The sequence below is a fragment of the Rhinoderma darwinii genome, chromosome 8, assembly GCF_050947455.1.
Source record: "Rhinoderma darwinii isolate aRhiDar2 chromosome 8, aRhiDar2.hap1, whole genome shotgun sequence".
Classification (NCBI taxonomy): domain Eukaryota; kingdom Metazoa; phylum Chordata; class Amphibia; order Anura; family Rhinodermatidae; genus Rhinoderma; species Rhinoderma darwinii.
In genome coordinates, this window is record NC_134694.1 from 113,723,271 (window position 1) to 113,738,962 (window position 15,692).

At 44.5% G+C, this 15,692-nt stretch overlaps 1 protein-coding gene across 1 annotated transcript in view; it reads right to left on the reverse strand.

The window, feature by feature from the left end:
• Positions 1–211: 211 nt before the first annotated feature.
• The window catches only part of LOC142660055 (uncharacterized), a 53,146-nt gene continuing 37,665 nt past the window's right edge, over positions 212–15,692 (reverse strand). The window contains 8 exon segments of the mRNA XM_075836704.1: positions 212–1,360; positions 2,766–2,889; positions 2,978–3,166; positions 4,609–4,702; positions 10,682–10,836; positions 10,838–12,531; positions 15,415–15,520; positions 15,609–15,691. Of these exon segments, the coding sequence (XP_075692819.1) occupies positions 576–1,360; positions 2,766–2,889; positions 2,978–3,166; positions 4,609–4,702; positions 10,682–10,836; positions 10,838–12,531; positions 15,415–15,520; positions 15,609–15,691 (3,230 nt within the window). The 3' untranslated portion in view covers positions 212–575.

Consider the following 15,692-nt stretch of genomic DNA (forward strand, 5'->3'; position numbering starts at 1 on the left):
CTCACACACAATTTTCAAACATTTGGAAACCATAGATAAGATACAGAACCGGTGCACATTGATTGCTGACGCACACATTTCTTCCTAAGATGTGGCTCCTAGGGAGAATTTTTGCTTGAACTGAGCCTGATAGGTTATACTTGACAACTGATTGTAGGTGGCATAACCTTGTAACCCCCCCCCCCCCTCATCTCTGTTTCCCTTCCTTTATGTGCCCTCGATTTGTCTTGATATGAATATGTACTGCCATATATCCGAAAAGTTTGTCATGAGACAATGTACAGCTGTTCAAAGCTATTAATCTTGTGATGTATGTAATACCCATGTTGCACATGGGCACAGTTATACTTCTATTTCTCTGTGTATGTATTGTTTGGTTTTGAAAATAAAAAACAGATTTGAAAGTAAATGGCTTCTCCCACACGTAATATTGCTGATGTTCAGCACAATGTTCTTTATTTTAAAAAAAAGTGTCCCATATTCTGAACATGACTTGGTCTACTCTTCCGTGTAGAGTCTCTGGTGTCTAGCTAGGCCTCCTCCGGTTGAAACATTTTACTACATTCTGGGCATGACTATAGCTTCTCTTTTTTTGTGTGGATTCTCTGGTGTCTAGCTAAACTTCTTCTTCGGGTAAAACATTTCTCACATTCTAAACATGAAAATATCTTGTCTCCTGTGTGGGTTCTCTGGTGGAAAATAAGATTAGTTCTCTGGACAAAACATTTCCCACATTCAGAGCACGAATATGGCTTCTCTCCTGTGTGTATTCTCTGATGTCTAACTAGATTTCTTCTCCGGGCAAAACATTTCTCACATTCCGAACATGAATATAGCTTCTCCCCTGTGTGGGTTCGCTGGTGGAAAACTAGACTTGATCTCTGGCCAAAACATCTTCCACATTCCGAACACGTATATGGCTTCTCTCCTGTGTGTATTCTCTGATGTCTAACTAGATTTGAATGGTAGGAAAAACATTTCTCACATTCTGAACATGTATAAGGCTTCTCCCCTGTGTGTATTTTCAGATGATCAACGAGATGTCTTTTACTTTTAAAACATTTTTTACATTCTGGACATGAAAATGGCTTCTCCCCAGTGTGCATTCTCTGGTGTGTGACAAGTTTTGAATTGGATACACATATTTTCCCACATTCTGAACATGGAAATCGCTTAGTATTTTGTGACTGACGAGTAGGTGGTTTCTTTAAAGTGGTGGGATCAGATGATAGATCTCTTCTGCGGATGACTGAAGATAGACTTGGGGTAATAAAGTGTCCTCCATGACTACTAGGTGTGATATCAGATCCTAGTTCACAATGTGACGTCAAATTAATACACCGACGTTTCAGTGGGACATCTATTGGGAATAAAAACCAGATATGTTTTTTCATAAACACAAAGAGAAACATTTTGACTGTAATGCTTCCCATAGAGAATAAAAAACATGACATTTATCAAAATTATTAAAATCTTTTGACGTGTCATAGTGACATTTCAGAAGTTTTGATCTGAGGGGGTCTGAGCACTGAGACCCCCACCATCTCTAAAACAAAGCGGCAGAAGCGCTAGGGTGAGCGCTGTGCCGCTTAATTTCTGAAGCCGAGAAAGCAGTGTATGGGCTCAATAGAAAGTCTTTGAGCATGTACACCACTTGCTTGGCTTTCAAGGAAAAGCTGATTATAAACTAAGTATTACGGTTCTGCCACTTAGTTTTAGCAATCGGTGGGGGTCTCAGTGCTCGGACTCCCTCCGATCAAAACTTCTGACATGTCACTATGACATGTCAAATTTTTTTAGAAAGTTTACTTATACTTTTAGGCCATATTCACGCAGGGCGGATATGCTGAGTAAAAGTACACAGCGTATCCGCCCTGGAGCCCGCAGGGAATTCCGGACAAAATAAAAAAACTCACCAAAACTTGGTGCAGTTTTTCATGCGGAATGTCCACTGCGGAAAATAGTTTAAAAAAAGAGGCCTATAATTGCCCCGGTCTCTGTAGTCATGGCGACACGTACCCGTGTTGTCTGTGCAGCCTGGTCTCCAGGGATGATGATTCAGCCCATGTGACTGCTATAACCTATGATTGGCTGTAGCAGTCACATGGGATGAAACGTCATCCCAGGAGGCCGGTCTGAACAGAGAAGCACAGAGATCTGGGTAAATATAATCTTTTTTTTTTTTTCCTGAGATGCGATTTTTGTGGTGGAATTGCTACTTTTCCTGCTGCAAAAATTGCAACATCTGCGATTTGTTGCAGGTTTAACCTCCCCATTTAATTCAATGGGGAAAAGCCGCAACAGAAAGCAGCCTTTCCGAAGCACGAATAAAAAAACGCACCGCAAGTCAATTTATGAAAGTTCTTTCTGTGTATTTTGGATATACCCTTAAAGGGTAACTAAACTTCCAGAAAACTTCTGTTTTGATCGGTGAGAGTCTGAGCACTGAGACCCCCACCGATCGCTAAAATGGGTGAGCGCTGAGCCACTTGGTTTCTGATCGGCTTATCTCGTAAAGCCGACGTAACGGTGTACAGACTCAATACTTTTTTTCTGAAAAAAGCCGTAAGAAACAAAGCGGCACATCGTTCACCTAAGCAGTTCCGCCGCTTTGTTTTAGCAATCGGTGGGGGTTTCAGTGCTCAGACCCCACCGATCAAAACTTCTGCCATGTCACTATGGCGTGTCAGAAGTTTTCTGAAAGTTTAGTTACTCACAGAACTGCTCTATTCTTCAGTTATGGAGTCAGAAGAGTCTCCTCTTACCCGGTGATGTGAGAGGCTGGTGGTCCTCCATCATGATGTCCTTGTACTGATCCTTGTGTCCTTCTATATACTCCCACTCCTCCATGGAGAAATAGACAGTGACGTCCTGACACCTTATAGGGACCTGACACACACAATGATATAGTCACCATCCAGACACATTATCCCTTCATGTTACCGTATCATGTCTCGGTAGTCCCAGCAGCGCTCACCTCTCCAGTCAGCATCCGAATGATCTTGTTGGTGATCTCCAGGATCTTCTGCTCATGGCTTCTGTCGTGTATCAGCGAGGGAGGTGGCGGTAACAGGATGGGACTTTGGCTCTCGCTGCATCCTCCTGACACATGGGATTTGGAGTTTGGAGTCATACTCTCATCAGATTTCTTCACTATCGTGTAATCCTATGTATGTAGAGACATACTGATAACTATCTACTTGAGTACCGGGTCGTGGCAAAAATGGGAGCGGCCTTTTGAGGCTGTGGCAGTGGCGTAACTACCGCTGTAGCAGCTGCTACGGGGCCCACAGAAGGAGGGGGGCCTGTGCCGCCCGCCGGCATGGGCCCCCCATGGCCGGAGGCTCCTCTAGCAGCCACTATGGCTGCCACAGCACGACACCACTGAAGGGGTTGTTTCTAGAAAAGACATGCCTCCCCTATCCACAGGATAGGGGATACATGTGTGATCGCTGAGACGCCCAGCGATAAGGAGACCAGAGGACCGAAAGTCCCCCGAAGTTCTCCATGACAAACCTCGGACTTCCGGGGTCTGTCGACAGCTCCATAGAAATGAATTGTGCACCGGTTGCGCATGCATGACCAGCGCTGCTTTAATTTTCATTGAACTGCGCAGACGCCGGAAGTCCGAGGTTTCTCATGGAGAACTTCGGGGGACTTTCGGTCCCTCGTTCTCCTTGCCACTGCCAGCGATCACACATGTATCCTGTGGATACGGGATACATCTCTTTTGCAGGACAAACTATATGCAGTTTTTTTTTTGAGGGGGGGGGGGTTGGGGGCTGTGTGGTGTTTTCTACAGGAAGGCTGTGTGGCGTTATCTACAGGGGGGCTGTGTGGCATTATCTACAGGGGGGGCTGTGTGGCGTTATCTACAGGGGGGCTGTGTGGCGTTATCTACAGGGGGGGCTGTGTGGCGTTATCTACAGGGGGGGCTGTGTGGCGTTATCTACAGGGGCGATGTGTGGCGGAATCTATAGGGAGGCACTATCTACAAGGGGGTGGTTGTGTGATACCCAGGAGAGGGGGGCCCCAGTCAAAAGTTTGCTATGGGGCCCAGTCTTTCCTAGTTACGCCCCTGGGCTGTGGTTTATATAAAAGGGCTACGCTCAGTAAATTCCGTCCCCCTATATTAATATCAAACCCCTAAATATATTTAGACCTGTTTATTATTTGGAGACCTCCGATCAGTACCCCTAACTTAATTCAGACCCCAGATTAGACAAAAATAATAATAATTCAGACCCCAGACCAGACATATACTTACTATCCTTGCTCCAGACTCTTGTTGAGTGTGGGTGCCGCTGCAATGGGTCCTGACACCCTCTAGTGTGTTAGGACCCAGTGCAGCGGCGCCCGGATCTGAACAAGAACCGGGCGCGAGTAGGATACGTTTATAAGACAGATTTTTAGTATGTTTTACATTATCTGCACCCTAATTTTAGTCTTACTCCCCGGCAACCGGGTGAAAACTATATATCACCGGGGGGCCAGGTAAAGGTAGGCTAAAAGTAGGGTGACTCCCGGTAAAACCGGGAGAGTTGACATGTCTGCAACGCTGGTCTTTATAATACATATAAGCGTGATTTCAATCCCAGAATCCCTCACCTCTCCAGTCAGCAGGTAGATGATCTCCAGGGTGAGGTTTAACATTTGCTCAACCATTTTGGAGGCAGTCAGCAAATAGAGAATTATCTGGTAACTTTAATGTGGAGGATCTTATACTCCCGACACCTGGAGAGAGAAAAAAAAAAAAACTACTGATACTAAAATCCAAGTGAGAGAACATCAACTCTGGAATATTCTCACATTATTTGTGAATATTAAAGGAAAATATCTAAGATTATATTGAAATAAAAATTTTTAGATCCTTCTTTTACGTATATGGGGAGAAGTGGTGAACACGTATCTGCAGTTATTCTATATAATTGTTCTAGAACACCTCGGGCAGGAGATGTTCTCATTAAAGACATTGGTGAGATATTGCTAGGATATGCCACCAATTTGTGGGGAACGAAGTTGCAGCAACACTAGTAAAAGCCATTATAGTCAATGGCCGTCCAGATGGCCTCCCGAAAATAAAGTTGACAAAAAATTATTAGAAAAAAATTACAGCTCAAGGTGTTGGCCCTTTCAAGGAAAGGCATGAGGAAATTTATTAATAGGCTCCTTTTTTATAAGTGTCATGCCTTATTCACACAACAGGGTTCCGCCCGAGTGTTTTTCCCGGCCGTTTTGTATTAGTTTTGCATCTGTTCCGGGCTGGGCATATCTGGACAGTGACATCAGGGGCAACTCCTGAAGGGGAATCCCCATGTGGCCGGTGATACCACTTCAGGAAAAGCCCCTGTCGTCTGTGTCCATTTATGGACACTGAACGTTACTGGCTTCTCCTGGTGTGGAATCCCCAGTCACAGAGTGTTCAGGGATTCCGCTTCAGGAGTTTCCCCTGATGTCACTGCCCAGATATGGACAGAGACATCAAGCGCTCTGTCCAGGAGCGGAATCCCCGAACACACGGGGATTCCGCTCCTTCAGGGAGCTAAAGTGGGGCTAGCACATAGCAGAGCAGGGAGATACCTCCCTGCTCTGCTATAGTGGCGTCACTACAGTAGTAGTAGCAGCAGCAGCTGCTAGCGATGCCATCGGCCATGGAAGGTGTCGCCGGGCCAGGGCGCTTTTAAAACAAGCAGGGGAAGGGAGCCAGCGCAGTGCTCCCTTCCACCAGCTGTACACCCCGGCCCTGCCACACAGTGTAGAATCTTACCTCCAGCGTACAGCCATTCGTTCGAATGGCATAAACTCCTCCTCCTCACATGCACTCTGCGCTGTGAGGAGGGAGCGAGCGACGGAATACATGGCCATCACTTGGGACACATTCCGGTGATGGCCGTGTATTACCCGGCCTCATAGACTTCTATGGGAGCTGGGCGGCCGGGTAAACGGCCGAAAATAGGACATGTCCCATTTTTTGACGGCCAGGTTTCCCGGGCCGTCAAAAAATCGCTCGTGTGAATAGCCCCATTAGGGGTCTATTGTTCCTACTGCAGCCGGGTGCCGGCCGATTTATGAACGGCCGGCACCCGGACGGGAAACACTGCCGTGTGAATAAGGGCTTAAACGTACAGAATTGAAGCGCTCTCACATTTTTGGCCTTAGGCCCCACCCATTTATATAAGACACGCCCCGATCTATGGCACTTGAAATAGTGCAATCTGAAACCCCAAAATCCCACCCCAAAAATGAATAGACCCCTAAACTATTAAAGACACCAGACCCCTTAAACAAATACTGATCACAGACCAGAACCCATTAATAAATAGGGACCCTCCAGAGTCCCTGAACTAATACAGTCTGCAGACCAGACTCCCCATAAATACAGACCCCAGACCAGACTATTCCCTTTATACAGACACCAGACCATTGTGGCAGCGCCCTGGAGTGGAGTGCATAAACGGGCAGAGGCGAGTATATTTGGCATCCAGGAGTTTTGCCTTCTCTTCTATTTTTCCGGGAGCTCCTGGAAGTTTCGGGGGAGTTGGTAGGTAGGTATAATACAGACCCACAGACATTGCTGCGTTGAACATAGAATTCAGCTTCTTCAAAAGCAGGTCTTAAAATAAAAGAGCAGTAATCAGATTGGTTGCTATGGGCAACACCTTCGGGTCTTGTCTGTATGTGACACATGGATGTAATTACCCAGACGTCTATATCACACATCACATGATAATAACAATGACTACAACACACTGACCTAGGACCTACCAGGAGACTTCACTGCACAGGGGATGAAGGACCTTGGATGATGTCACAATCACGTGATCAACCATGGGTGGAGTCTGGACTGACTGCTTTCTCGAGGCATAATATCATCTAGTGCAGAGCCCCTCCCCTGATCACATGACAGTGACATCATCAAGGGTCCTCCATCCACTAACATCAACATATACAGATAAGCTATCGATCAGGAGTGTATAAATATATATACACAAACCCCCCCCCCCCCATCAGCCATAACATTAACCCCTAAGGACGCCAGTTTTTGCCTTAACATGGAGAGGTCATCTCTGTTTTTAATTGAAAATATTAAATAATCATCTAAATTTACTGTAGTTAAAATAAAAAACAGGGCACGTGCACAATATGTAAATGAGCCGACTCATCATAGTAGTCGGCTCCGTACTCTTGATAAGCCTGGTCCTGGCGTCATGTCCAGCTCACCTTCCCATAAACCCCGGTGGCATACAGTGTCAGAACGCAAAATCTCACTGTATACCGCCCGAGTTTATGAATTATAGCAGTATACAGATAAATGTATACAGCTACAACCCATAAAAAATGCAAGATAGGTAAAAATGGAGTCAAAATTTTAGATAGGTCCTTTTTAACCCTTTTCCGCCCCTAACGTCCAGAAATGGAGCCCTCTGTCAGCCCATCTTGCAGCCGGGAGCCTAATAACAGGGCATAATAGGATGGCTGTCAGCATTATGTAGAAGTATTGGGCTATGTTCACACAGTTTTTTTGCAGGCGGAATTTCTACCTCAAAATTCCGTTTGGAAGTTTGAGGTAGATTTTCCTCTCCCTGCACGCCGATTTTCGCGCGCAGCCATTGAGCGCCGCGGGCATAAAACGCCGCTAAATATGCTTTCTCTGCCTCCCATCGCAAAAACGAAAGAACATTTTTAATAAATCTCAATTTGTAAAATGTTTTTAATCACATTACAGACATGTCATTAAAAAAAAAAAAAATGACTACAATGGTTTACATAGCCTTTAAGGGGTTAAGGAAGCAGCAAATTTTTACGTTTGTCATCGTCGCATTTTGATAGACATAACTTTTTTATCTTTCCAGCGACTTATTTTTTCAGAATGAATTCTATATTTAATTGCATTATTTTGGGGTACGTATATTGTATTTAATAACTATCATTTTTTCGTGAGCGAGGTCGGTTTTATTTTTATGGCGTTCACAGTTTTTTATGTTTTACTTCTTTTGCACAATGAAAACACTTGTTTTTTAAAAAAAATTATATATATTAAAAAAAATTGTATGCTACATTCCAAGCCCAATAACAAATTTATATTTTGTCGGTAGAGCTGTGTGAGGGCTTGTTTTTTGCAGGATGACCTTTAGTTTTCACTGGGACCATTTTGGGGTGACTTTTGATTACTTTTTACTCAATTTTCTTGTTAGGCAGGTAAAACAAAAAACAGCAATTCTGGCGTTCTTTTTTTTTTAGCGTTCACTGTGTGGGATGAAGAACGTTATCATTTTATAGTAACGGGTCATTATAGATGTGGCATTGCCAATTTTGTATCATTTTCTTTCCCATAATAAAGCATTTTTCCGTGAAAATAAGTAGATTTTATTTTATAGTACAAACATTTTTTCTACAATATTAGTCCCACAAGGAGACTTGCATAATACACAGTTCTACTTATGTAGCTCAGTGTATTATACCGGTCAGGTGCAGTTTATCTTAAACTTTATGAAAATGAGTTGTTTATGGAGTCAGCGGAGTGACTTTGCTGACCCTGTCCACCCCCAAAAGCGTCTACAATGGGCACGTAAGCATCAGAACTGGACCGTGGAGCAATGGAAGAAGGCGCCCGGTCTGATGAATCCCGTTTTCTTTTACATGATGTGGACGGCCGAGTGCATGTGCGTTGCTTACGTAGGGAAGAGACGGCACCGGGATTCAGGAAGGGAAGGCGAGGCAAGACACGGTTTCGAAATGTAACTCGGCAGGACTGAAATTCTTGTTCTTGCTGTTTTTCCATTTTAAAATTCCAACAAAAATCAGCTGGAAAAATAAACTTATCACCAACCAATATCAATAACACGTGAGACGATACAGACAGACACTTTATAGAGATATAAAGTAAATTTATTAGGACTATTGAGGTTTCCAGAATTAACAGGGAGATCAAAGTAAAGACATAATAACATTTCAAATAAGAGACACTATGGGGGGGGGGGGGGGGGGGATACGGCTTTAGATGTAGTTTATCTTTTCCCTCATCAGAATTAGATGTTGGGTGAAAGATGCCCCCACTATCCGACCCTTTATTTTCCTATGGTTTGTCTCTATCTCAGTTTTAGTAAACAAATTACTTGTAAGACGAGGCCTCATTCACCCGATGAAGTGTCCGTCAGAGTCGTATCCTATGTGCCAAAACAGGATCCTGTAGAAAGAAAACAGGGAACCTATGGGCCCATGTACTTGCTGGATTTAGACTTGTTTTAATTGTTCTTCTGCTCCTGTGACGGAGCAGAATGTAAAACCGAATGTATTAGCGACACCAGCCGAACACCTAAATTTCAAACATGAAAAAGGCTTTTGCCCTGTGTACATTATCTGATGTTTTACACCGGATTTCTGAGTAAAACAGGGACATAATTAAAGTCTTAAGGCCACGTCCTACCGTATATTCCACCCAGCACGCGCATTAGCTATAATGTCCCCACTAAATGATTTCAAGGTAAACTACGTGACTGCATTTGATGTGACTACATAATAAGAAGTGAAGCACTAGGAGGTCTACACCTCAATTATTCCATACGTCTTTCCCCGATTCATAACTAAGCGTTTCAACATGAACGCTCCCACTGCATATTCCATACCTGGCATTCCCATGGCCTCACCTTAACCAAAAAATTAAAACCATATGAATAATGGCTATTACTGAACTCCACCTCATCCCCTCCCTTCTCCATCTGCTATCCCAAAGTTGGTACCGGTACTGAGAGAGTGAAACCGACACTGAACTGTATTGTTGCTTAGCCGTCAGCTATCTCCACCATAAACAGACACCTCTAACTAATCTCTTGCAACATGCCCAACATCTGCTATTGGGGGACAGTCGGGAGCCCTCCATACACAATTTATCGGTGTTTGGCCAGTTATTGGGCATATTGCATTCGTGTTCATCTGCCCATAATATGGAAAGGTTTTCCTCTGGCCGGTTATAATCCTGTTTTTGGCACAAAGGTCAATGAAGCTAAAAGGAGTGTGAAACTAGGAACTATATTCTATATTATTATCGTCATCCCACTGGGGACCCATGAACCATGACGTTACTATCCACCATGGTGGGTTTATTCAATATGCTTGGTGATGGAGAAAGTGAAGATGTAACTTCTCCAGTGCACAGGTATGAACATAGTCCCATATCAGAGGCTTCAGAAGATGTTAGGCCTCATGCACACGACCATAGCCGTGTGCACGGCCGTGATTTTTGGGTCGGCCAGCCGCGGAGTGTCACCCACGAGCCACCCGCAAGTCGCGGGCCATGCACATGGCCGTGTGCATTATTTTCTATGAGCCTGGATGGCAAAACACGGGCGTAATAAGATATGTCTGTTCTTTTTGCGGTCCAGGCTCCTGGGCCTTGCACGGACCGTGGAAACCACGGTCGCCTGCATGGGCCCATTGAAATGAATGGGGCCGCAATTCACCCGTTGATTTTCGGGGGAATTGCGGCCGTAAAAGCACGTTCGTGTGCACAAAAATGCACACCCTAGAACTGTACCACCTGAATAATACTAACTTTGCTAGAGACACACAGGAGGGATATACCTGGAAATTGCTGCAGGTACATGTCCATGAAGAGAATTATTACTAGCTGCCATAATTACTTGTCCGTGGTAGTTAATGAGGCCCTAATGTAAATCAAGACATGATGAAGCTCAAAACAAAAAGGTTATACCATTGTCCTACCATCCGTTGAATGTACGCTAAATGGCAAGTGAGGACTATGGCTCTCCTGGACATGGGTTCTTTGATGTATGATGAGAGATTGTTTCTGCACAAACCGTTTCCCACATTCTGGACACGCATACGGCTTCTCCCCGGTATGATTTCTCTGATGTACGATCAGAGTTTGTAGCTGGACAAACCGTTTCCCACATTCTGCACATGCATATGGTTTCTCCCCGGTGTGATTTCTCTGATGTACGATCAGAGCTTGTTTCTGGTTAAACCGTTTGTCACATTCCGTACACGCATATGGCTTCTCCTTTGTGTGAATTCTCCGATGTACGACAAGAGCTTGTTTCTGGTTAAAGCGTCTCCCGCATTCTGAACATGAATATGGCTTCTCCCCTGTGTGGATTCTCTGGTGTTCAACAAGACTTCTTTTCCGGGTAAAACATTTCCCACACTCTACACATGAATATGGCTTCTCGCCTGTGTGACTTCTCTTATGGGCAATAAGATCTGATCCCTGGGTAAAACATCGCCCACATTCTTGACAATGAAACGGCCGTTCTCCCGTGTGAATTCTCCGATGCACGTAAAGATTGTTTCTCATTCTAAAACATTTCCCACATTCGGAACAAGAAAATGGTTTCTCCCCGGTGTGAATCCTCTCATGTTCCACAAGATGTTGTTTATTTGTAAAGCACTTCCCACATAATGAACATGAGAATGGCTTCTCTCCGGTATGAATTCTATGGTGTCTCACGAGATCTGCTTTCCGGTTGAAACCTTTTCCACACACCAAACATGAAAATGGCTTCTCCTCCATGTGAACCTTCAGATGTTCATCGAGATTTGATTTAATAGCAAAACATTTCCCACATACCAAGCATGAATAGGGCTTCTCCCCGGTGTGAGTTCTCTGATGTACTACAAGAGCTTGTTTTTGGATAAAACACCTCCCACATTCTGAACAGGAATATGGCTTCTCCCCAGTGTGGATTCTCTGGTGTCTAACCAGATCTCTTTTCCGGTTAAAACATTTCCCACACATTGAACATGAAAATGGCTTTTCTCCTGTGTGAATTCGTTGATGGATAACCAGATCTGTTTTTAAGATAAAACATCTCTCGCATTCTGCACATTGAAACGGCCGCTCGCCCGTGTGTGTTTTCTTATGGGCAAAAAGATTTGATTTAATTGCGAAACATTTCCCACACTCAGGACATGGAAATGGCTTCTCCCCGGTGTGAACTCGATGATGTTCAACAAGATGTTGCCTATTTGTGAAACTTTTCCCACACACTGAACACGAATGTGGCTTCTCCCCCGTGTGGATTCTCTGGTGTCTAGCAAGACCCGACTTCTGATTAAAACATTTCCCACACACTAAACACAAAAATGGCTTATCCTCTGTGTGAATTTTTTGATGTTCACAAAGATTTGATTTCCAGGTGAAACATTTCCCACATTCTTGACATGAATATGGCCGCTCCCCCGTGTGGATACTTTGATGTTCAAGAAGATTTGTTTTATTTGTGAAACATTTTCCGCATTCCACGCATGAAAACCGTCTCTTGTCGATAGAAATATTAAGTTTATTAAAATCTTGACCACCTTCAAGGCTGGGAAGTCGTTTAACAATCTGTGATTGGATAGATGAAGGTCCTGCGAGCGTAGTGGGATCAGATGAAAGATCTCTGCTGCGGATGACTGAAGGTAGATTTGAGGTACTAAAACGTTCTCCAAAAATATTTCGTATGGTATAGTATTCTACTTCACAATTGGAAGACGGAGGGAGAGGACAGCCCTGGAGACCCCATAAGACATCTGTTGGGAATAAAAGATTATAATATTCAAATTTTTTACCAAACCCCAGTAAAGCCTGTTTCACACGGCTGTATCATTTCTTTTGTACGGAAAGTTTCATCTATTTTAGGTTGATTTTACACTCGTAAAAAGGACAAATTTTAAAGGGATATTCCTATCTCGGATATTTAGGGCATATCCTCAGGATGTTACCACCTCTGGGACCCGCACCTATCTCTAGAATTGGGCCACCTGACCCCCATTCTACCTTCTCCTGCTGTTGCTGCAGAGTACGGAAACAGACAACCTCACTCAGCTGAGCTGTTTCCAAAACTTCTGTAGAGGCGAATGGGAGTTATGGAAACAGTGTAGAACAGCGAGTTACGCCGTTTCTGGAACTCGGGAGCTACGGCAATAGTATAGCTCGCTGTGCTACTCTATTTCCGTAACTCCTATTCACTTTAATGGAGGATATGGAAACAGCGTAGTAAAGCTGTTTCCGTACTTTCGACCACCTCAGTGGTCAGAGTGCGGCAACAACTCGAGAAGATAGGATGAGGACCAGAGGTGGCGCCCGCATCTATTAGACATTTATGGCATATCCACAGGATATGCCATAAATGTCCAAGATGGGAATACCCCTTTAACACCAGTATTATGGTTTTAAAAAACGTTCCCCTGTTCTCTTTGCTCCAGCGATGATGTGTCGATACGACATGTGACCGCTACAGCCAGTGATTGGCTGCAGCGGTCACATGTTGCATCAACACCTCCACGATGGAGCAGGAAGAAACAGAGATCAGCGAAGCAGTAGCAGAGGATCAACATGGGATTGATAAGGTGAGTATCAGCTATTTTGGTATTTCACACATTGTAGGCAGTGTTTAAAAAATAAATAAATGTCATGGGGTCGGACAACTCCTTTAAATTGTGCTCATGTGAAACCAGCCTAATGTAAATAAAACTTCCAATACAGGAGAAAAACCAAGGCATTTATCAATGTACAGTCAAAATCATTGTGTTACCTAACATATTCTCCCTTTTCTATCTATATATAGAACATATCAAAGCCGTGTGCAATAATATATCGATTACAGAACCAGGTCCAGGCGCATGCCCATAGGTCACAACCACTTCACCCTGGGGGGGGGGGGGGGGGGTTTCAGACAGCAGCTTGAGCAAAACTTTAGTTCATACATTTCCTTTCAAGGTTCCCAAAGCATGCGGACCTTGTAGTGGGGTCTCAGTTTACAGTGGGATATTTCCTAAAATCTATTGGCCCAGTGTAATGGAGATGAGGCATGGTGAGCGGTAAAAAGCCAAGCAGCGGAGTAAATGTTTATGGATATTTTTAACCAAGACCGATCCATCATGGTGCCTCCACCTCCATCAGTAAGTCTTCCTGTCTGAGGTGCGGTTGCGGGTCAATAATCTATTATATAACGGAGAAGGACGTGGTGTTCGAAGCTCACATAGAACTCCGCCCACATAGAGCTCCGCCCACAGCCAAACCACCAGTTAGCTCCACCCACAGCCAGAAGACTGTAGGAGGAGATGTGAGTGATTAGTGGCGTAGCTATAATTGCCCCCTCCCTCCCATATGCTGTATAATGCCCAACAAATACATACTTACCTATCCCCGTTTCCCTGCCGGGTGGAAGATCCTTCTCCTCCGGTCTGTGCGATGTGAGTGACTCGGTGCAGACAGGCCGCTCACAGCACACTGAGCACAGTGCAGAGGAGGCAAAGGATCCTCCACCCGCCGTGGGAACGGGGATAGGTAAGTATGTATGTTATTATTTTTCTATTTGGTCCGTACATATGGGGGCATTATGCTGTGTGGGGGAAGATATGGGGGGCATTATACTGTGGGGGCAGCTATGAGGGGCATTATACTGTGGGGGCAGCTATGAGGAGGATTATACTGTAGGGGCAGCTATGAGGGGCATTATACTGTGGGGGCAGCTATGAGGAGCATTATACTGTGTGGGGGCAGCTATGGGGAGCATTATACTGTGTAAGGGCAGCTATGGGGGCATTATACTGTGTGGTGGCAGCTATAGGGAGCATTATACTGTGTGTGGGCAGCTATAGGGAGCATTATACTGTGGGGGCAGCTATGGGGGCATTATACTGTGTAAGGGCAGCTATGGGGGCATTATACTGTATGGGGCAACTATGGGGGCATTATACTGTGTGTGGGCAGCTATGGGGGCATTATACAGTGTGGAGGCAGCTATGGGGGCATTATACAGTATGGGGCAGCTATGGGGGCATTATACTGTGTGTGGGCAGCTATGGGGGCATTATACTGTATGGGGCAGCTATGGGGGCATTATACGGTGTGGGGGCAGCTCTGGGGAGCATTTATATATATTAACAGACCACTGCATTCCTTTTGCTAGCAAACACGTGTAACGGGTTTTCTATACTAGTAATAATATAATGTTGTGTTAAATTATCTGAGGATAGTGAAAGGATCTGTCACAAAGGGTCTTAAAATGTAATTCTCTTATCTTCCAAAATGTTAGGATAGATGTGACAGGGCGGTGGCTGTACTTTTCAATGAGACAACTCATGAAGTTGTCAGTTAAATGGGTTTTCTTATCTTATAAAATGATGGCATATCGCTAAGCGTAGGGGATGGGGTGGGGTCTGACCTATGGGACCCCCACCAATCCTGAGAATGAATGGGCTCTAGCGCTAGAGGACACGGCGATAAATCAGAGCTGCGGCGCCTTAATTCTCAGGATCGGTGGTGATCCCAGAGGTTGGACCCCACTGATTACAAAGTGATGGCATATCCTAGAGATAGGTCATTACACAAGAAGATGGAAATAACCCATTTAAGGGGGAAAGACAGGAATGTGTTGTGTGAATACGTGACTTATCTTTACTTCTCACCTGTACTGATATCGGTTGGTATGTCCTCCTCCTTACATTGGAGATCAACCCCATACTCTTCGTCTCCCTCGATCTCTTCCACTTTGACAATAATCTGTTCATCAATCTAAAACAAAGTAACACTTGATGAAATACAGTTTGATGTGAGGATGTCGCCTTATGGCTCTTTACGTTCTTTTATCCGATTCCTCTACCTGATCGTTCTCAGAATGGTCCAAGGGGAAATCAGAAAGATCATGTGGAGAGATCTCCGGTGTATCACTCCTACTGGATCCATC